This window comes from Hypanus sabinus, chromosome 1 (genome assembly GCF_030144855.1).
Source record: "Hypanus sabinus isolate sHypSab1 chromosome 1, sHypSab1.hap1, whole genome shotgun sequence".
Lineage (NCBI taxonomy): Eukaryota > Metazoa > Chordata > Chondrichthyes > Myliobatiformes > Dasyatidae > Hypanus > Hypanus sabinus.
This window is the reverse complement of record NC_082706.1, coordinates 164,575,582-164,598,544: the sequence shown is the minus strand read 5'-3', so window position 1 is coordinate 164,598,544 and position 22,963 is coordinate 164,575,582. Positions and strand designations below refer to the sequence as shown.

General features: G+C 41.0%; 1 protein-coding gene and 1 long non-coding RNA gene across 2 annotated transcripts in view; one reads left to right on the top strand and one right to left on the bottom strand.

The window, feature by feature from the left end:
- Positions 1 to 5,625, top strand: part of prkdc (protein kinase, DNA-activated, catalytic subunit) — a 235,195-nt gene extending 229,570 nt beyond the window's left edge. Inside the window, exons 85-86 of the mRNA XM_059980547.1 lie at positions 2,881 to 3,020; positions 4,843 to 5,625. Of these exons, the coding sequence (XP_059836530.1) occupies positions 2,881 to 3,020; positions 4,843 to 5,047 (345 nt within the window). The 3' untranslated portion in view covers positions 5,048 to 5,625. The remainder of the gene's footprint in view (positions 1 to 2,880; positions 3,021 to 4,842) is intronic.
- Positions 5,626 to 6,972: 1,347 nt separating this feature from the next.
- On the bottom strand, positions 6,973 to 21,439 carry LOC132399840 (uncharacterized). Its single transcript, XR_009514120.1, has 4 exons — positions 21,215 to 21,439; positions 15,699 to 16,526; positions 14,263 to 14,383; positions 6,973 to 7,265 (listed from the first exon to the last, which is right to left on the bottom strand). It is a non-coding gene; the product is annotated as an uncharacterized LOC132399840 (long non-coding RNA).
- Between the last annotated feature and the right edge of the window lie 1,524 nt (positions 21,440 to 22,963).

Genomic DNA, 22,963 nt, shown 5'->3' with positions numbered 1-22,963 from the left:
TTTCAATCCCGGAATCATTTTTGTGAACCTCCTTTGAACCCTGTCCAATGTCAGCGCATCCTTTCTTAGATAAGCAGCCCAAAACTCTTCACAATACTCCAGTTCTGCAGAAGGGTCTCAACCCAAAATGTCGACTGTACTCTTCCATAAATGCTGCCTGGCCAGCATTTTGTATGTTGCTTGGATTTCCAGCACCTGCATATTTTCTCTTGTGCACAATATTCCAAATGAGGCCTTGCCAATGATTTATAAAGTTTCAACATTACATCCTTGCTTTTATACTCTAGCCTCTCAAAATGAATGCAAACATCGCATGTGCCTTCCTCGCAACAGACTCAACCTGCAAATTAACCTTTAGGGAATCCTACACAAGAACCCCCAAGTCCCTTTGCACCTTAGAATTTTGAATTTTCTCCATTTAGAAGAGCCTCCCCCTTTTATTTCTCCTACCAAAATGCTAGACCATTTACTTCCTGACACTGTATTCCATCTGCCACTTCCTTGCACATTCTCCTAATATATCTGTAGTCTACTTTCTCAACCCTACTTGCCCCTCCAACTTTCTTTGTATTGTCTGCAGACTTGGCCAAAAAGGTGTCAATTCTGTCATCCAAATCATTGTCATATAACGTAAAAAGCCCCAACACAGACCCCTCTGGAACACCACTAGTCACCGGCAGCCAACCAGAAAGGCTCCCTTTTTTCCCCACTCTTTGCCTCCTGCTAATCAGCCACTGCTTTATCCATTCAAGTATCTTTCCTGTAGTACCATGGGTTCTTGACTTGTTGAGCAGTCTTGTGTGGCACCTTGTCAAAGGTCTTGTGGAAGTCAAAGTACACAACATCAATCCATTCTCATTTGACTGTCCTGCTTCTTCAAAGATTTCTAATGGATTTGTCAGGCAAGATTTTCCCTTGAGGAAACCATGCTGACTATGGCCTATTTTGTCATGTGCCTTGAAGTATTCTGAAACCACATCCTTAAAAATCAATGTCTTCTCAACCACTGATAGCAGACTGACTGGCCTATAATTTTCTTTCTTCTGCCTCTCTAACTTCTTGAAGAGTGGAGTGACATTTGCAATTTTCCAGACTTCCAAAACCATTGCAGAATCTAGTGATTCTTTAAAGATCACTACTAATGCCTCCATAATCTCTTCAGCTGCCTCTTCCAGAGCCCTGTGGTACACCATCTGGTCCTGGTGACTCATCTAGCTTCAGGCTTTCAGTTTCCCAAGAACCTTCTCTCTGCTAATGGCAACCTCGTACATTTCTGCCCCTTGACACTCAAACTCATGGCAAACTGTCGGTGACTTCCAGTAAAGACTGATGCAAAATACTTATTCAGTTCATCTGCCATTTCCTTGCCCCCCCATTACTACCTCTCCAGCCCCATTCTCCAGTGGTCCAAGATATACCTTTGCCTCTCTTTTACATGTTATGTATCTGAAGAAACCTTTTGTATTCTCATTAACTTTTTTGATTTGCCTTCATATTCCATCTTTTCCTTCTTTATGATGTTTTTAGTTGCCTTCTGTTGGTTTTTACAAGCTTCCCAATCCTCCAACATCCCAATAATTTTTGCTCTATTATACGCCCTCACCTTTTACATTGCAACTCAACCTGTTGACTGCAGTTATGCCCTATCATCAGCATCTCCTTGCTGGTAGTTTCACTATACACTGCCTCGGTTTGTAAACCAACTGCCTCATCCTCTGCCTTACCACTCTAGTTCCAAAACCCCCAGCCAAATTAATATAAACCCTTCAGAACGGCTCGAGCAAACCTGCCCACAGGGTACTGACCCCCCTCAGGTTCAGGTGTAATCTGTCCCTTTTGTATAAGTTGTACCTTCCCCAGAAGAGATTCCAATGATCCAGAAATCTGAACCCCTGCCCCCTGCACCAGTTCCTCAGGCACACATTCATCTCCCAAATCATCCTATTCTTGCCCTCACTGGCACATGGCATGGACAGCAATCCTAGAGGTCATTGATAGTCTGTCAGCCTTTATTCATGAGTAGATTTTCATAAATTTTATTGTATTTATTTTTCTGTAAATTCCTGCAAGAAAATAAATCTCAAGATGATATAAATGTGTTTAGATAATAAATTTGACTCTTGATTCCCTCCGTTTGCATTACCTGCATTCTGTTACATGTCTTCTAATGAAAATTTCAATTGCAGAATGGAGGAGGAAGTTAAATTTCTAAAACCTATGTTACTTCAGTTAAATAGAAGCACAGAATATAAGAAGTGACAGGTCATGTGAGAACTTCATAGATCACTTAGTAGTCATGACTAGGATTACCTTGGATTGTTTGAGGGATTGCACTTCAAGAACAATGCAATAGCCACAAGAGTTAAGGAGGAGTTTTTACAGGATATTGCCAAATGTTAGAGAATGTAGTAAAAATATCAGCACCTGTTCTCCTGGGAGCAAAGAAGATTAAAATATGACCAAAAGAAGTTTTCAAGCAGTTATTTAGACAGGCTTGTTATAAAACAGAAAGTGTTATTTTAAAATTTTAGGCACAAGAAATAATGGACATTGTTTGCTTTGAGTTGTTAGGATGTGGGTATTGGCACTGACAGGTACTTGAAAGTGAATACATTACTGCATTATGTATAAAAGTTGAGGATTTGATCCAAGAATGACCACTCTTTCAAAGAGTAGCTAAAGTAGACCAAATGACTTCTTCCTGGATAAGTTTCTATGATTCTGAAATAAAGAACTTTAAAGCTGAAACTTGTTTAAAAATGCCAATGAATTGTAAATTCTGGCAAAGTGATTTGTTTGTTGTAAGTGTGTGGAATTAAATTAATTCAAAAAAATTGTTGGGCATTTTTTTTTACTGTTTTCATTTTTCCCTGTTTGTAGAATCTGGAACAGAAACAAATGCAAAAGGGAGGGACATGGACAAAGGAGGTTAACACAGAAGAAATTAACTGGTATCCGGTGCAGAAAGTGAAGTGTGCTAAACGGAAACTCGAAGGCGCCAATCCATCTTCAATCACCAGGTTAGTTGTTTGATATTTGAGATTAATATCAATAAACATAACATTGAATTTTGCAACATCCTATAAACAGGATCTACAAAATAGATCAAATTAATTCAAAACTATTGTATTATAGATATAAACATCCAGTTATCGCTTCAAGTTATTGAAGATGGTAGCTTTGTACATCTATCCTGTAAATATCCCTGAAAGATTATAAATTCCGCAGCTTAACTCCCTTGAAAGGTCATTAACATGAAGCAAGAACTCAGCATCTCTTGTTCTCGGCTGCTGCTTCAAAATTTTTCTGCATTTTAAAAATTTTATTTCAGCCAATTAATTCTCTTTATTACTATTTTAAGAGTAAAGGGCAAAATAAGATGTCACTCTATTTTGTGCATTTGCTTTGAGGTTTACATATCTGCACTTGTAACACCTGTTACTTTTGCCATTGTTGTTTATCAGTGTATTGAAATAATGCTTATAACTTTGGTCTGCAATGCACTTGGAGACGTGAGGTTATGAAAGTTGTATATGAATGCAAGCTATTTCTAATAACCTGTTAATTATCTGAAAGGAAATTAGTATTAAAATGCCAATGTCTATCATAGCTTAAAAAGCTTTATTGCATGAATAAAAGGAATCTACAGATCAGTGATGTAACTAAGGTAAACTCTCCATTGATTGACTTTTATGCACCACGTTTATTTGAAGGTTTTTCAACAAAAAAAACAATGAAAAGATGTCTAAGATAATGTGCTGTTTTAAAAATAGTGAGTAACCACAGAAATCACTATTCTTTGTACAATCTGGATTAATTCTAAGACAAACTAAGGTGTGGGTTTTATCAGCAGTGATAAATGCGACAGATTGTTCTGTCCAGTTGTATTTGCTTTTTGCATTTCTGTGACCTGCATGACCGGGGAGTGTGACTACACCTCCTTAACTTATGACTAGCCCATCTAAATGGGAAGGTTAAACGTTCTATTGTGTTTATAAAGATTGAAGATTCAAAAGCTATATTTCATACATTAATTAAATCTCGGGAATTAAATTGCATGCTTTCAAAAGACTGCTAGCAGGAATCAAAATATTATTAGTGCTGTAAATTTATTGCAGGCCACTGTTGGAGCTTGGATCTGAATCTACCTGTTACCAGATTAAGGGATAGAGTGTGGACAACCCTTCTCCTTCTCTACCCACTTTTTCTCCCATACTTTAGTTTCTTGTTCCACTCCCCTTGCAACATTCTTATAAATGTTTATTCTTATTTTATAGTATTAGCAGTGAGTGTATTTGTGATGTTCGATGTCACAGTCACTAAGGGTAGTATGTAGGGCAGAATTACTGAACGTGGATGGGCCAACAACTGGTGTAGGGAACATAGATAGAGACAAGCATACAGAGGAGTTAGAATAGAATGAGATTTTTAATCTATAGTATTAAAGGTTAAAGCCAAATATTTTGCCTTGAATCATTCACAAATATTGATAATCTGCTATTGTTAAAATAAGTTTTTGTAATTGATTTGACACTTCCTGTAATTTTAACTCTATTTGAAATTTACTGCTGAATTTAAGGCCATTTTAATTACATGCACAGCTACATCATGCAATTCCAAGTTTTCAGTGGTAAAAGTCTCTCAAAATGGCACCACAGGACTTCCTGAAACTACTGATTGTATTACACTTAAGTAAATTGAATTCCAATTAGTTTACTGTTAGTGTGACTACAGAAGCTGGACCACTGTTCCTGAGTGTCTGGGAGTTTCGCATTATACATGTTATGTAAATGCTATTTTTCCTCATCTATCTTAATAATTTAAATGTTGTTTTCATTTCAGAGAGGAGTTACGACTGGGGCATGAAAAGTCCATGGCTTATAAGAGTTATATAGCTGTAGCCAAGGGATACGAAGATTCTAATGTCCGTGCCAAAGAACCAGATGAAGGTCTTCCAGTAGAGCGACAAGTGGAGTGCCTGATTGATCAAGCCACAGATCCAAACATTTTGGGTAGAGCATGGGTCGGTTGGGAGGCATGGATGTGAAGTCAGACAAAAAAACTGATATTTTAAAACAATATTAGTCATTTGCTCATGTTAAAGCAGAAAAAATAAACAGAAGAAGATACTTGGTTGTTTTCCTGTGGTTACCCTCAGTTCCTGGTAACAATTTTGTCACAAGTAATGAGTAATAGTCAGATGTTTGTCATTGGACAGGGAATAACTGGTTGATGACTCAGCTAAGGATAGTACTGTTTCCTTTTCTCAGCTGAAATGTTGAGGTTTTTTTTTCCATACAAGTGGAACAAATACAAAGGAATAAATGTTAAACAGCATGTAGTTTTTTTTAAACTGTTCCTGACAGGTGGCTGAAGGAGGGATTTTAGGTTTGATTTTTTAGGTGGTACTAATAATTGGGAATGTTACGGTAACATGAAGAGAATATTTTGGGTATCAATACTGAAAATATTGTTGAAATCATTTGTAGACAAAAATTGCTAAAAATGTAAATTAATCTTTGTGCCTAAAGTATATTGTTTATTAGAATTACTTGAATAAAATTAAAGATATGGAAAATAAAATAAAGTTGCTTTTCCTCCAGTTTGTAACTAGACAACATACAGTGAGATCTTCTTTCAGCTGCTTTAAAAGACTAAGATACATTCTATCAGTTCTTAGTTAAATAAAGTTTTTTCATTTGTGCAAATTATTTTCTTTTGTAAGACTAACAGGTCAATTTTCAAAGTACATATGTGTCACCATATACACCTTGAGATTCATTTTCTTCCAGGCATTCACAACAAAAAGATGCAATAGAATTAATGAAAAACTATACATATACAAAGTCTAATAAACAAACTTAGAACAACTGGAAGCAAAGCTTAAAGTGCAGTCAGAAACTGGCCAGCAGGTGAACAGACTGAATGGAGCCTTCGTACTTCCGAGTTTACCACTGGGGCAGAAGTTGCTCACCTTGTGCGTCTGCTTCACTTACCTAATCAATGGAAAGATTCTTCTTCCAGATCAGTAGAAGCTTAATGACTTCTGTGGAAATTAATTAAGAACACAAGAGAGTTGGAATGATGCTGGAAATATTCAGCAGGTCAGACGGCATCTATGGAGAGAAATAAGCAGTTGATGTTTCATGCCGAGACCCTTCATCAAGAAGGGAAAGGAAGCGGGAAGAATCCAGAATAACGCGAGTGAAAGGGGAAGGAGCACAAGCTAGCAAGTTATAGGAAAAACTAGGTGACAGGAATGTGGATGGGTTGGAGAGGAGGTTGAAGAAGCTGGGATATGACAGGCAAAAGAGGTAAAGGGCTGAAAAAGAAGGAATCTGATAGGACAGGACAGGGGACTGTGGGAGAAAAAGAAAGGGAAGGGTATCAGATAGGTGAAAAGAGAGGGATAATGGGAAAGAGATGGGGGAGTTGGGAGGAGAAATTACCGAAGTGAGAGAAACCGATGTTCATGCCATCAGGTGGGAAGCTACCCGGATGGAACTAAGAGGTGTTACTTCTCTAGGAGTCCAGCCAAATCACAGCATGAGTGGAGGTCATGGAATGGGAATGGGAAATGGGTAGCCACAGGGAAATCCTGCCTTTTGTGGCAGATAGAGCAAAGATGCTCAGTGTAGTGTGTTATGTTTTGTAACTCCAAAGCAAAAACACAGAGCTGGGAATGTGTGTCAAAGTTTCATTTTTACTTTATGTGAGGTGTGTGTATAACATGATGGTGCGATGATGTATGGTAATCACGTACTTTTACATGTAACCCATTATGAATTATAGTAAATATTTACAATATTACTCAAAGATTACTGAAATATTAAATACACAACACTCCTCCCTACATAGCTGTAAATTCCAACTTAACAGAGAATGCATCTCAGCATCCACAGCTTAGTAAACTTTCAATTGTCCCGTTCACGCCTAAAGGTTTAATCGCTGTGGAGGCTGTCTTACCATTGTGGGATAGTGTCTCTCCTGACAGGGTAGGGGGTGTCTCTCTGCTTGGCAGGTGAGACGTGGCTGTGAAACAATCTCAGGTTTTGGGGCCTCCTCTGTTGTGGTTGTAGGAGTGGACTCAGGAACTGTAGGGAGTGGTTTCAGAAGCTTGGGCCACCTTACTTCTCCTTTCTCCAAGATGCTCCAGCAGCATACCCATGATTAGTTGTCCTCTTGCATTCGATCTTGTAATAGTGTCCTCCAAAAAACAGAGCCCATCTCTGCATTCGTGCTGCTGCTGTTAGTGGCGTCCCCTTCTGTGAATAGAAAATCGACACTAGTGGTTGACCATCAGTTACGAGGGCAAACGCTCTCCCATACAAGTACTGGTTAAAACCTTTTATACCCCAAACCAGACGCAAGGCCTCGCTGCCAATCTGTGCATAGTTTTTCTCTGCAGTGGTGAGGGAGCACAATGCAAAGGCTTTCACATCCATCACTCATAACATGACATGACTGCAACTGTACTATACAGTGAGGTGTCACAGGGGAGCTTCGCTGGACTATGCGGATCATACCGTGTGATGTCACCATTTCCTTTACCTTTCGGAAAGTCGCTTCACAATTCTTCGCGATTTACAGTAATGGGTTCAAAGGGTGGAGCACAGTATCCAGGTTTGGCAGAAACCTGCTAGAATAATTAGTAAATCCTAAAAAGGGAACACAACTGTGACAAGTCCTCTGGCCTTGGGGAATGCACCACTGCTTAAAGTTACTCAGTATACTTGTGTAGTCCTTGTGCTTCAATAATGTCACCACGGTAAGTGATGCTTGTTTTAAAGAATTCACACTTGTTGCATCATGCAACGAGTCCATAATCTTATCTTATTAACACTGTCTTGAGAATTTGGAGATATTCCCTGTCATCTTACCAGTAGCAATAATGTCATTCAGTTAACACTGAGTGCCTGGGCAGCCATGCAGTAATCGATCCGTAGCTTTCTGCCAGAGTGCAGATGTTACCCCAAAAGTAAGCCTGTCATAGCAATATTCCCCTTTGTGAGTGTTTATGGTGAGAAAAACTTTGGGATCTTCTTCCATCTCTATGTGTAGGTAGGTGTCAACTGAGTTCTCCTTGCTGATGTGTTTCCTTTCAGAAAGGTTTGCAAAGATTACCCTATCCTGAGCAGAGGATATAAGATGTACTTTATCTACTGGGTTGATCGTGACCTTAAAATCACCACAGATCCTGACAGGCCCATTCTTCTTGGCTGCTGAGAGCACTGGCATTGTCCATGGGCTCCACTTAACCCTGGAAAGAATTCCTTCAGCCTGTATGCGATCTAGCTCACTGGCTATTTTCTCACAAATGGTATAAGGAATCGGACCAGCTTTGTAAAGCTTGGTTTTGGCATTTTCATTTAACACTATTTTACCTTTGATATGTTTGCAGTTTCCAGTGCCATCTCAGAACACTGTTGTGGCATCATTCAATAGCTTTTTAAATTTGCTTTCAGCTGACTCTTTTGGAGGGGACATGGCATACGAATTGTGGTTGGATCTCCCATCAACATGCAGTTGTTTCAGTCACTCACAACCCCACAATGCCAGCTCTTCTGTTTTTTACTGCATTCATGTCCAAAGTGGCTTGTTGGTTGTTGTATTTCACTGTCACAAATATCATTTCTATAGGAGATATCTTTTCTCCGGTATAAGTTCTTAATTGGGTACCTGTAGGCTTCAGTTCACTATCTTTGAAATGCTGTTCAAACTCTTTTTGTGGACTGACTGAATCAACTGAGTCTGTGTCCAATTCCATTTTAATTAAATGCCGTTCACTTCTGGTGTGAGCCATATTGGTTGTCTCTTAATAGTTTTCACTTTGTAAATTTCAAGTCTGCTCAGTCCTGTGTCACTCTCATCATCTGATTTTTCATCAACAGAATGCCAATTAGTGTTTGAAACAGCAACTTCTCAGCTGCTTCTCTTCCCTGAGCGGTCCATTTATTATTGTCCCATTTATTCAAGAGCCCAACATGCTCTGGAATGTGTGCTACTTTATTGCACTTTCTGCAAGCTTCACCCTTAAACCTGCATTGGTCTGGTGTGCACGAGCCCCTACCACAAAGGTAACACAATTCGTTCAGCCAGTCAGGTTTCTGCTTAGACGCTGCAATTCTTTTCATGATCACCTTCATTCCTAACTGCAAATTAATTGCATCTCTGCTGTTTCCATTGATGCAGCTATTTCAACTGCTTTGTTAAATTTAAGCTGTACTTCGGTTAGGATCCATTTTGAATGCTCTCTTGTAGGATTCCACAAACTAAACTACCCCTTAGTGCATCATTAAGCCCACCATTGACCTGACAAAGCTCAGACGATCTCTTCATTTCAGCCGCTTATGCTGAAATAGACAATCAACAGTGGTTTCCGTTCTAAATGTTCCTGCATTACTTTCATGATATCAGCAAAGCTGATTTCATCTTGTTTGGTTGGAACAATTAAGACCATAAGACAACAGGATACCGGCTCAGAATTAGATCATTGGGTCTGCAACGGCATTTTATGTTGGCTGATACATTTTTCCTCTCGGCCCCATCCTCCTGCATCTCTTCATGCCTTGACCAATCAAGAATCTATCAACCTTGCCCTTAAATATACAGAAGACTTTGCCTCCATAGCCACTTGCAGCAATAAATTCCACAGATTCACCACCTTCTGGCTAAAGAAATTCCTCCTCACCTTCGTTCTAAAAGGATGCCCCCTCTATTGAGACTATGTCCTCAGGTCTTAGGCTCTTCCACCATAGGAAACATCCTCTCCACATCAAGGCCTTTCACCATTCGATAGGTTTCAATTGCATCAGCCTTCATTCTTCTGAATTCTAGTGAATACAGGCTGTGTCATCACTCTTCAAATGACAAGCCATTCAATCCTGGAATCATTTTCATGAACTTCCTTTGAATCCTCTCCAGCGTCAGCACATTCTTTCTAATATAAGGGACCCAAAACTGCTCACGATACTGCAAGTGAGGCCTCACTAGTACTTTATAACGCCTCAATATTACATCCTTGCTCTTGAAATGAATGCTAACATCACTTTTGTCTTCCTCATCACAGATTCAACCTGGGAATTAACCTTTAGGAAAAGCTGCACAAGGTCTCCCAAGTTGCATTTCAGATTTTTGTATTTTCTCTGCATTTAGGAAATAGTTTACCCTTTTATTTCTTCTGCCAGAGTTGTGACCATACATTTCTCACTGTATTCCATTTGCCATTTCTTTGCCTGTACTGCTAACCCGATTAAGTCCTTCTGTAGCTTCTCTACTTCCTCAAAACTGCTTGTCCCTCGAGCTAGCTTCATATCATCTGCAAACTTTGCAACTTTGTCCATCCTTCTTGTTACTTCTTCAAAGAATTCTAATGGATTTGTCAGGCAAGATTTTCCCTTGAGGAAACCATGCTGATGACGACCCTGACTAAGTACACTGAAAACACATCTTAACAACCAACTACTGAGGTCAGACTAACTGGCCTACACTTTTCCTTTCTTCTGCCTCTCTCCCTTCTTGTACTGTGTAGTGACGTTTGCAATTTTCCATTCTTCCAGGTCCATTCCAGAATCTAATGATTCTTAAAAGACCATTACTAAAAAGATCTTACTCTTCACATCCCCCTTGAACCTACCCCCTCTCAACCTCAATGCATGCCCTCTGGTGTTAGACATTTCAACCACAGGAAACAGATACACTCTGTCCACTCTATCTATGCTCTCATAATCTTGTTAAACTCCCAAGATCTCATCTCACTTTCCGGCATTCCAGAGAAAACTACCCAAGTGCAGCCAGCCTCTCGTGAGAAAACATGTCCTCTAAACCAGGCAGCATGCTAGTAAACTTCTTTTGCTCTGTTATTTGCCTTTTATGTTGGCTTTGACTTCTCCTGTTAGCCACGGTTGTGTCATCTTGACTTTAGAATACTTAGTCCTCTTTGGGATGTATATACCCTGGGTCTTCCGAATTGCTTCCAGAAATTACTGTCATTGCTGCTTTGCCATCATCCTGGCCAGTGTTTTTTCTCATCAATTTTGACCAACTCCTTGCTCAAACCTCTGTAATCCCCTTTAATCCACTGTAATACTGATACATCTGACTTCAGCTTCTTCTCAAACTTCAGGATTAATTCAATATTAATATCACTTTCCCCTAAGGGTTCTTTTACCTCATGCTTTCTAATCAATTGTGGCTCATTGCACAACACCCAACCCAGAACAGATGATCCCCCAATGGGCTCAACCATAAGCTGCTCTAAAAAGCCATCTCATGGACTTTATAGAAATTGCCTCTCTTTGTAGACTACATCCTTACTACACACAATTCCTATCAGAGACAATATACCCTTGCAGTTCCTTAGCTCTATCCACAACAATTCAACACCTTCCAACCCTATGTTATCTCTTTCTAATGATTTGATTTAAATTTTTTAACCAACAGAGCCATGCCACCTCTCTGCCTTCCTCCCTGTCCTTTCAATACAATGTGTATCCTTAGACCGGTGGTCGGCAACCCGTGGCTCCGGAGCCACATGTGGCTCTTTTACGTCTGTGCTGCGGCTCCCTGTTGCTTTGGGAAATAATTGGTCAGTATTTAATTAAAATGTATTTTATGTTAGTTTGTTAGTTTTTGAAATGTAATTCTAAATTTGAAGATTATGGTGATCTTGTACAATCTAAATAAGACGTTGTGGCGACCCATTTCCTGACACATCCGAACCGGCGTTCAGGCTAAGGGAGATAGCCTACGGGGGTTTGTGAGTACGTGTCTTTTGCAGCATCCGCGCCCATGGGGGGCGGGTTGAGGGAGGCTTAAAAGCAAGGCTGTTTAGTTCGAATAAAGCTATCTTTGACTGCAGTTTACTGACTGTGTGTAGCACACCGCTACAACGTGTTTTTATCGCTGGCTGTCCAGAGGGGAGGTGCTGAAACGCTTTGTCGCGTGTCTGGAAGAAGTGAAAACTTTCCTGGGCAGCAAAGGGCTCACCTTTCCTGAGCTGGAACAGCCAGAGTGGCTGGAAAAGCTACACTTCATGGTAGACATGACAGTGCACCTGAACACGCTGAACACAGCTCTTCAGGGGTAAGGACGTACAGCCCTGCACATGTTGGAGGATGTTTTGGCATTCGAGCGCAAGTTGACAGTGCTTGCCAGAGATTTACAGAAAGGCACATTGTCTCACTTCCCCAATTTGAGAGAGTTCAAACAAGGTCACGACATGATAAATTCGGAGTATTTACATTCTGCAATCATCGCAATGCAAACATCGTTTGGGAAACGCTTCTGTGAGTTCAGAGAGGAAAAAAACACATTATCCTTCCCGGTCACTCCCCTAAGCATCGATCCATCCCTACTGAATACGACTGCATTGTCAGGTGTGAGTCAACCTGACCAAGTATGATAAATATTTTAATTGCCTATTATTTTACGTATATTCATATGTTTTCATTGTTCAGTGAAATAGTCCTTTTATTTTTCAGGTTGACAGCTGGCTGACATTATTTTTGGTTTGCTGCTGGCGGCAAATTTAAGTTTGGCATTTTTCATAAATACAAGAAGGACTCAAATAGACGTTGAGTATTTTACTTAAAAGTAACCTTCAACCCAACGTCTTTTTTTCGGAGTTCAAAATGTTTTTGTTGCATGCAGAAATGTAATTTCATTTTCTCTGCAGGAGTTCATCAATTTCATAAATGCAACACATTATAGTTTGTTTATACATAGCATAAAGGCAAAACAAAACGTTGTATGCAGTGTTATTTCATTTTAAATGTCAAACGGGTTTTGCGGCTCCCAGTGTTTTCTTTTCTGTGGGAAATGGGTCCAAATGGCTCTTTCAGTGGTAAAGGTTGCTGACCCCTGCTAGACCTTGAGCTCCCAGTTATAATCTTCTTTCAGCCACAATTCAGTGATGCCTACATCATACGTGCTAATTTGCAACTGTGCTAACAGTTCATCAACCCTATTCCATACACTGAACACATTCAAATATAACTTTAGTCTTATATTCACCCTTTTTGATTTGTCCACCTTTTACATTGCTGCACATCTCGTTGACTGCAATTTTGCCCTATCATCAGACTCTTCCTGCTAGGAGTCATGCTACACAATGCCTCCTTTTACCCAACTACGTCATCTTCAGCAGTATCACTCTGGTTCCCATCCCTCTGCCAAATTAGTTTAAATCCTTCCAAACAACTCTAACAAACCTGACCATCCTGCCTTGGCTTCAGATGTAAACCATACCTTTTATACAGGTCTTACCTTCTCCAGAAGAGATTCCAATGATCCATAAAGGTGAACCCCTGCCCCCTGCACCAGTTCCTCATCACCTGTCAAGTCTACCCTCTTCACCTTGATTGCCAATTGGTGCCAATATACCCAAGACTTCTGGCTGTTCAATCTCTCCCCGACCCTGGCACCTGGGAGGCAACATTCCATCCTATCATGCCTACAGAACCTCGCCTATGCTCTTCTGAGCCACAGCACCAGACTCACGGCCTGAGAGCTGGTCACTGTGGCTCCAACACTCCCCCTCTCCCGGTAGGTTTTTCCCCTCAATATTATTTAGAGTTATATACTTTCTATTGTGTTGGTGTGTGGCCAAGTGGTTAAGGCGATCGTCTAGTCATCTGAAGGTCGCTAGTTCGAGCCTTGGCTGAGGCTGTGTGTGTGTCCTTGAGCAAGGCACTTAACCACACATTGCTCTGCGATGACACCGGTGCCAAGCTGTAGGGGTTGTAATGCTCTTCCCTTGGACAACATCGATGGCGTGGAGAAGGAAGACTTGCAGCATAGGCAACTGTCGGTCTTCCATATAAAAAAAACCTTGCCCAGGTTTGCGCCCTGGAAACTTTCCAAGGCACAAACTCATGGTCTATCGAGACTACCGGAGGCCTACACTTTTTATTGAGGGACTGGCCACAGGTGTACTCTGCACTGGCTATGCATTTTGCCTCCTCCTGACAGTCACACACTTACCTGTCTCCTGCAGCCTAAGAGCGACCTCCTCCTTATAGCTCCTGTTTATCACCTCCTCATTCTCCCATATGAGTCAAAGGTCATTAAGCTGCAACTTCAGTTCCTTAATACATTCTCACAGGAGCTGCAACTCAGTGCACCTGGTGCAGATATGTTTATCCAGGAGATCTCCCAGAATTCCCACATCCCACACAGTGCAAGACACCACCCTGGAGCTATTCTTACTCCGCATTAACAGACCAGGAATGGATAAATAAGAACAGAAAGAGAGAAACTTACCTTGCCCAATCCTAATGAGCCAAAGCCACTCTAAAACTGGCCCACTCAAAAGAATGGCCGCTCTGCTTGCTCTTGCGTTATTTTTATTAGCCGTTCCCTCTTTCAATATCTTTATTAGTTTCTGCATAAAGGAATACCGAGTACAAGAAGATATATATGTCAAAAGAAAGAAATAAAATAGTACCAAATACATTGTATTAAAAATACAATCACAAAACCCTGTATTCATAAAAATTAAATTAAATTGTAATATTGAAATATAATAATTTAGTTATACAGAAAAAAATCTAAACCCACTACCAAAGTCAAAGCTCTTAAGAAAAGCAAGAATAAAAGGGGGGGGACCCTTATCATATAATAAAATATATTATTAGCCACCATCTATACTTCTGCAACAAATAAATGGTTTTGAAAATAACTCAAAAAATGGTCCCCACACTGTATAAAAGTCTTGGCCAGATTCAAAAACTGAACATTGGATCTTCTCTAAATTTAAGCGTGACGTAACATCCTGTAACCATTCAGCATGAGTAGGTGGAACAGCATCCTTCCATTTAAGCAAGAGCGCCCTCCTAGCTATAAGAGAAATAAAAGCCAAAATATGCAAATCAGGTGTCTCCAAAACAAAGCCTTTTTCTCCAACAATACCAAATAGTGCGGCCAAAGGGTTAGGCTTAAAATTTACCTTGAAAAGTACCGAGAAAGTTTGGAAAACTTCCTTCCAGTATCTTTCAAGGCTCGGACATGTCCAAAACATGTGAATTAATGAAGCTTCTCCATTATTACATCTATCACAAAAAGGAGATAAATCCAAATAAAAATGAAATAGTTTCTCTTTAGACATGTGAGCCCTATGAACCACTTTAAATTGTAAAAGGGGATGACAGGCACATAACGATGAAGTGTTAACCAATTTAAAAATTTCATTCCAAATTTCCTCAGAAATTGAAGTCTGTAAAGCTTGTTCTCAAAGATTTTTAATTTTGTCTATAAGAACGTTTCTCATTCCTAGCAACATACCATAAATATTGGATATTGGACCATTATAAAAAGATTTCAAATTAAAAACTACATCGAATAAGTCCATATCGGAACTTATAGGAAATGCATATAGTTGAGAGCACAGGAAGTCTCTAATTTGTAGATAATGAAAAAAATGAGTTTTGAGTAAACTATATTTAGCTGACATTTGCTGAAACGAAAGAAGACGTCCTCCAACAAACAAATCCTGGAAGCATTTAATACCCAATCTATCCCATTCTTTAAAAACTGTATCAGTCATCAAAGGTTTAAAAAAAAAGTTAAAACAAATGGGACTGGACAAAGAAAATCTCAATAGACCAAAGAATTTCCTAAATTGTACCCAGATTCTCAAAGTATGTTTATTGGCCCTTTCCAATGAATTCCTTGTATTAATTTGTCATTGCCCAACTTACAGAAAGCGCCGTGAAGCTCTGCCTTTTAAATCTTGATTGTGGTACTGCTCTTCTTATACGTTCCCTCTCGTTGATCACCCAGCTCACAGAAACTGCTGCGAAACTCTGCCTTTTAAATCTTGGTCGCAGATTGAAAGGGAGCTCTTTTTATGCACTTGCTGTCATTGATTGCCCAACTTCGAAGTTCAAAGCATACTGTATGCCTTTAAATCCAGTGCACTCAGCAAAACTGGCACTCACTTCTCATCTAATCACAAACAGGAGTCCTGATGAAGGGGTCTCACCCCGAAACATCGATGGTTTACTCTTTTCCATAGATACCACCTGGCCTGTTGGGCTCCTCCATCATTTTGTGTGTATTACTCACTTCTTGTTGGCTCTTTTATTTGCTTCAAATTACAGCACAATTTGCTCAGTATACAATATCCAGTTATCTCTTGTGGAATCCAATACGTCTATCTTTCAGATGTAGCCAGCCATTTCTGCTTTTATTTTTAAATGTACGATTATTGCGCAGTACTCACTGTATCTGAACCCCAGAAATTGTCAGTTTTCTGCTTTCTTCTTTTTTAAACTCAACCATTTCTCTTTGCCTCTTCTGAAGAGACACATACTCTGGTGTGTGTTTTTAAAAATTCAAATGTCTCACAGTGCTTCAACAAGTTGGTAGTCATCTCAGGTTCATTTAAAACAAACTCATCAATATTGTAATGTTTTGTAGATCCAAAGCATAAACACACGGCTGCGAATCCACGTCTTAGTTTCATTTTTACTTTAAGCGAGGTGTGCACATATGATGTGGCGTGATGACACATGGCATTCAAGTACCTGTAATGAATTATGTAAACAACAAAAAATGCTTAATCAAACAATATATTTATAATATTACTGAAATATTAAATACACAACAAAGTGGCCCCCCAATCTACTTTGAGTCTCTGATATAGAGGATGTCATAGCAGGAGGACCGGATACAATAGACAATCCCAACAGCTAAAGTGTCCCCTCACCTCGAAGGAAACTTTGGGGCCCTGAATTGTGATGAGGGAAGAGGAGCAGGGGAACTGTTAAAGTGGTTTTTTGAGGCTTTAGCTCTTTGAGGCTTCAGAGAGGAGAGGGTGAAAAAGCTGGAGGTAGATCCCCCCCCCCTACAGTTTATTTATTGTTCTCCTTCTTTATATTTGCACAGTTAGAATGGTAGGGATGCCAGTGAGGGTAGCTGAATGCTCCTGCGTGATGTGGGAAGACAGAGACCACCAGTGTCACTGACAGCTTCACCTGCGAGAAGTGAATCCAGCTGTGGCTTCCAATAATCCGCTTTAAGGAGTTGGAGATGAAAATAGCTGAACTCCAGAGCATTTGGGAGGCCAAGTGGGTGATACATAGAATATATCGAGAGGTAATTACAGCCAAGGTACAGGAGACTAGATGACAGTCAGGAAGGGGAAAGGAGTTAAACAGCTAATGTGGCCATCCCCCTCAACTACAAGTAGGCTACTCTGGATACTGTCGAGGGGGATGACCTAACAGAGGAAAGTCACAGTGGTCAGATCTCTGGCACTGAGTCTGGTTCTGACTTGGAAGGGAAGGGGGAAGAAGAGGCGAGCAGTGGTAATAGGGGATTTGTTAGGAGAACAGAAAAAGGTTTCTGATGAGAACTAGATCTCCGGATGGCACGTTGCCTCCTGGGTGCCAGGATCCATGAAGTCTCAGATCGAGGCCTCAGCATTCCTAAGTGGGAGGGTGAGCAACCAGAGGTTGTGGCCTAGGTAGGTACCAAGGACATAAGTGAAAGGCCTTGATAGAGTGAATGTGGAGAGGATATTTTCTATGGTGAGAACTTCCAAGACCAGAAGACACAGCCCAGGAACAGAGGGCCGTCCTCTTAGAGATGAGGAGGAAATTCTTTAGCCAGAGAGTGGTGAATCTGTGGAATTTGTTGCCATGGGTAACTGTGGAGGCCAAGTCTGTATGTATATTTAAGGTCGAGGTTGATAGATTCTTGATTAGTCAGTGCATGAAGGGATATGGGGAGAAGGCAGGAAATTGAGAATGGAGTGACTCATGTTCTGAGGTGTGTATATTTCAATGCGACAAGTACTATAGGAAAGGCAGATGAGCCCAGGGCTCATCAACACATGGAATTATGATATTACAGCCATGAATCAGACTTGGTTGCAGGAGGGGCAGGACTGGCAGCTCAATGTTCTGGGGTTCTGTTGATTTAGGCATCTCAGAGCAGAAGGGATTAAAGGGAACAGAAAAAAGAGTCAGGAAAAATGTCACAGCAGTGCTCAGTCAGGACAGATGTATGGATGGGCCAGGGTCATAAGATATCAGAGGAATTGAAACAGATTGACATTAGTAAAGAAACTGTGATGAGTAGACTGATAGGACTGAAGGCTAATAAATCCCCGGGTCCAGATGGTCTGCATCCGAGGGTTCTAAGAGAAATTGCGGATGCATTGGTAATCATTTTCCAATGTTCCTTAGATTCAGGATCATTTCCTGAAGATTGGAGAGTGGCTAATGTTATCCCACTTTTCAAGAAGGGAGGGAAGGAGAAAATGGAGCACTATCGCCCTGTTAGCCTAACGTCAGTCGTGGGGATGATGCTTGAGTCCATTATTAAGGACGAAATACTGGCATATCTTGATGGCAGTATTAGGATTAGGCCGAGCCAGCATGGATTTACCAAGGGCAAATCATGCTTGACTAATCTGTTGGAGTTTTTTGAGGGTGTAACAAGGATGTTAGACGAGGGTAAGCCAGTGGATGTAGTGTACCTAGATTTTCAGAAGGCATTTGATAAGGTACTACATAGGAGATTGGTGAGTAAAATCAGAGTTCATGGCATTGGGGGCAGGGTTTCAACATGGATAGAAAACTGGTTGGCAGATAGAAAGCAAAGGGTAGCAGTGAATGGGTGTTTCTCGGACTGGCTGGAGGTGACTAGTGGGGTACCACAGGGCTCTGTATTGGGACCACAGCTCTTTACGATTTATGTCAACGATTTAGATGAGGGCATTGAAAACTATATCAGCAAGTTTGGTGACGATACTAAACTGGGTGGCAGTGTGACATGCGAAGAGGACGTTAGGAGAATACAGGGAGACTTGGATAGGCTGGGTGAGTGGGCAGATACTTGGCAGATGTCATTCAATGTGAATAAATGTGAAGTATTCCACTTTGGAAGCAGGAACAAGAGGGCGGAGTATTGTCTGAACGGTGTAGAGTTAGGTAAGGGAGAAATGCAAAGAGACCTAGGAGTCCTAGTTCATCAGTCAATGAAGGTGAATGAGCAAGTGCAACAGGCAGTGAAGAGGGCAAATGGAATGTTGGCTTTTATTACAAGGGGAATTGAGTACAAGAGCAAGGATGTCCTTTTGCATTTGTACAGGGCCCTGGTGAGACCACACCTGGAATATTGTGTACAGTTTTGGTCTCCAGGTTTAAGGAAGGACATTCTGGCAATTGAGGAAGTGCAGCGTAGATTCACTAGGTTGATTCCTGGGATGGCAGGGCTGTCTTATGCAGAGAGATTGGAGAGATTGGGCTTGTACACACTGGAATTGAGGAGATTGAGAGGGGATCTGATTGAAACGTTTAAGCTAATTAAAGGATTTGATATAGGATTGAGGCAGGAAATACGTTCCAGATGTTGGGAGAGTCCAGTACCAGAGGGCATAGATTGAGAATAAGAGGTCAGTTATTTAAAACAGAGTTGAGGAAAAACTTCTTCTCCCGGAGAGTTGTGGAGGTGTGGAATGCACTGCCTCGGAAGACGGTGGAGGCCAATTCTCTGGATGCTTTCAAGAAGGAGCTAGGTAGATATCTGATGGATAGGGGAATCAAGGGATATGGGGACAAGACAGGGACTGGGTATTGATAGTGAATGATCCGCCATGATCTCAGAATGGTGGTGCAGACTCGAGGGGCCGAATGGTCTACTTCTGCACCTATTGTCTATTGACAGACTGGAGAACTCATCTAGTGAGGCTATATGGGTGGAAATGAGGAATAAGAAATATGTGACCACATCAATGGGACTATATTATGGACCACCCAACAGTCTGCAGGATATAGAGGACCAAATCTGTAGAGAAATTGGAGACTGTTCCCAGAAACATAAGTTTACTATAGTAGGTGATTTTAACTTCCCACATATTGACTGGGACTGCCATACTGTAAAAGTACTAGATGGGACAGTGTTTGTCAAAAGTGGTCGGGAAAGTTTCCTTATCAGTATACAGAAGTCCTAATAAGAGAATATGCAATACTTGGTCTGCTATTAGGGAATGAGACAGGATAGGTGACAATTTTGTGCAGGGGAACACTTGGCATCTAATGATCATAATGCCACTAGTTTCAAAGTAAATGTGGGAAAAAGCTAGTTATCAGAAAGGATCTGGCAACTCTGTAATGGGACAGGCTGTCTTCTGGCAAAGGTGTACAGGTACTTGGTAAGCGGGAGGCCTTCAGAAGTAAATTTTTGAGAGTGCAAAGCTTGTCTGTGCCTGTCAGAATAAAAAGTAAAGATAACAGGTTTAGAGAACCTTAGTTTTTCACGGGATATTGAAGCCCTGGTTAAGAAAAAAAGAGGTGTATAGCACTTATAGGTAGGTAGGAGCAAATGAGGTACTTATGAAGAGAAACAAGGTAATGCTTAAGAAATCAGGAGGGCTAAATTAAGGCATGTGGTTGCCTTCAGAGAAAAGGTGAAGGAGAATCCAAAGGGATTCTACAGATACATTAAGAGCATAAGGATTGCAGGGGACAGATTTGGTCCTTTAGAAGATCAGAAGGATAATCTATGCATTGAGCTAAAAGAGATGGGGCAAATTTTAATTGGATTTTTTCCATGTGTATTTATTTGGGAGATGGACGCAGTCTTTAGAAGTGAGGCAAAGCAGCAGTGAGGTCATAGAACCTATATAGATCTTGAGACAAATTAGTTGGATAAGTAACACCTGACAAGGTGTTCTCTTGGACCCTGTGGGAAGCAAGTGCATAAGTTGCAGGGGCCCTAACAGTGATACTTAAATCATCCTCAGTGATATGTGAGGTAACAGAGGATTGAATAATATTGTTCTGGTTAAGAAAGGCTCTAAAAATAAAGCAGGAAATTATAGACCAGTGAGCCTGACATGAGCAGTGGGAAAGCTATTGGAAGGTATTCTAAGGGACTGAATATATGAGTATTTTGATGGACAGGGATTGATTAGGGATAGTCAGCATGGCTTTGTGCATGGTAGTTTGTGTCTGACCTGGGGGTCGGCAACCCGCGGCTCCGGAGCCACATGCGGCTCTTTTACCTCTGTGCTGTGGCTCCCTGTTGCTTTGGGAAATAATTGGTCTTTTGCAGCATCCGCGCCCATGGGGGCCAGGTTGAGGGAGGCTTAAAAGCAAGGCTGTTTAGTTCGAATAAAGTTATTCGACTGCAGTTTACTGACTGTGTGAGCACACCGCTACAACGTGTTTTTATCGCTATTAATATACGTCACCACTGCCAATACCTGACACCCGTCAGTGCGCGATTTCTTTAATTTTTCGATCCAAGGTAGGCCAACTATGGAGAATTCTAAAAAAAGAAAAGTGACTGAAGAAAACAGTACGTTTAATGATACGTGGACAGATTCATTTGCTTTCACTGTTGATGAGACTGGTTTACCAGTATGCTTAATATGCAATGAGAAACTAGCAAACAACAAAAAGTCAAATGTTGCAAAGCATTTCTAGAATAAACATGCAGCCTTTGCTCAAAAATATCCGGATGGAGATGAGAGAAAAAAAGCCGTTTCGGAACTGATGCGGAAGGTTGATCTGAGCAAAAATCATTTCAAGCAATGGATGAAGTCCGGAAAACCAACGACATACGCTAGTTATATTGCCGCTCAGGAAATAGTCAGGCACGGGAAGCAGTTTACAGATGGTGAATATATAAAAGAATCTTTCATTAAGATTTCAGAACATCTATTCATGGACTTTAAAAACAAGAGTGAAATTGTGCAGAAAATCAGGGATATGCCCCTCTCTGCAAAGACTGTCAAAGACAGAACCATAAAAATGGCAGAAGACATCACAAGACAGCAAATTAAAGACATCAATTCAGCTGTGGCCTACTCGATTGCCTGTGACGAGTCTAAAGACAAAGGTGATATTGAACAAATAGCGTTGTTCTGCCGGTATGTAAACTCTGCCGGGCCACAGGAAGAACTGATTGAGTTGATACCTCTAAAAGACCAAACACGGGGGGAGGACATCTGTGAGGCTGTCTTGAATTGTTTAAGAGCCAAAGGAATAAAGACTACCCACCTGGTGTCAGTAGCTACTGACGGGGCACCGAATATGACAGGAACGCACAAGGGAATTGTGGCTTTACTGCAGAAGTCGCTGGACAGAAAGCTGCTGATTTTTCACTGCATCTTGCACCAAGAGGCACTGTGCGCTCAAACATTTCCTCTGGAATGCACAGAAGTAATGGATGTTGTCATTCAGATTGTCAATAAAATAATGGCAAAAAGTTTAAATCACCGTCAATTCCGTTTGTTACTGGACGAGCTGGAAAGCGCATATTCTGATCTCCTGCTGCACAACAAAGTCCAGTGGCTGTCCAGAGGGGAGGTGCTGAAATGCTTTGTCTGGAAGAAGTGAAAACTTTCCTGGGCAGCAAAGGGCTGGAAAAGCTACACTTCATGGTAGACATGACAGCGCACCTGAACACGCTGAACAAAGCTCTTCAGGGGAAAGGACGTACAGCCCTACACATGTTGGAGGAGTTTTGGCATTCGAGCGCAAGTTGACAGTGCTTGCCAGAGATTGACAGAAAGGCACTTTGTCTCACTTCCCCAATTTGAGAGAGTTCAAACAAGGTCACGACATGATAAGTTCGGAGTATTTACATTCTGCAATCATCGCAATGCAAACATCGTTTGGGAAATGCTTCTGTGAGTTCAGAGAGGAAAAAAACACATTATCCTTCCTGGTCACTCCCCCAAGCATCGATTCATCTCTACTGAATACGACTGCATTGGCAGGTGTGAGTAAACCTGATCTTGAGATGGAACTGGCCGAAATAGCCGACAAAGACATATGGGTGTCCAAGTTTAGGCGCTTGACAGCAGACCTTGAAGATGTTGCCCGTCAGAAGGCCGTTCTTGCTCAGAATCACAAATGGAGTGATATTGAAAACCTCCCTAAACCGGACAAACTTGTGTTCGAAACATGGAATGCTATCCCCGACATTTATGTAAACATTAAAAAGT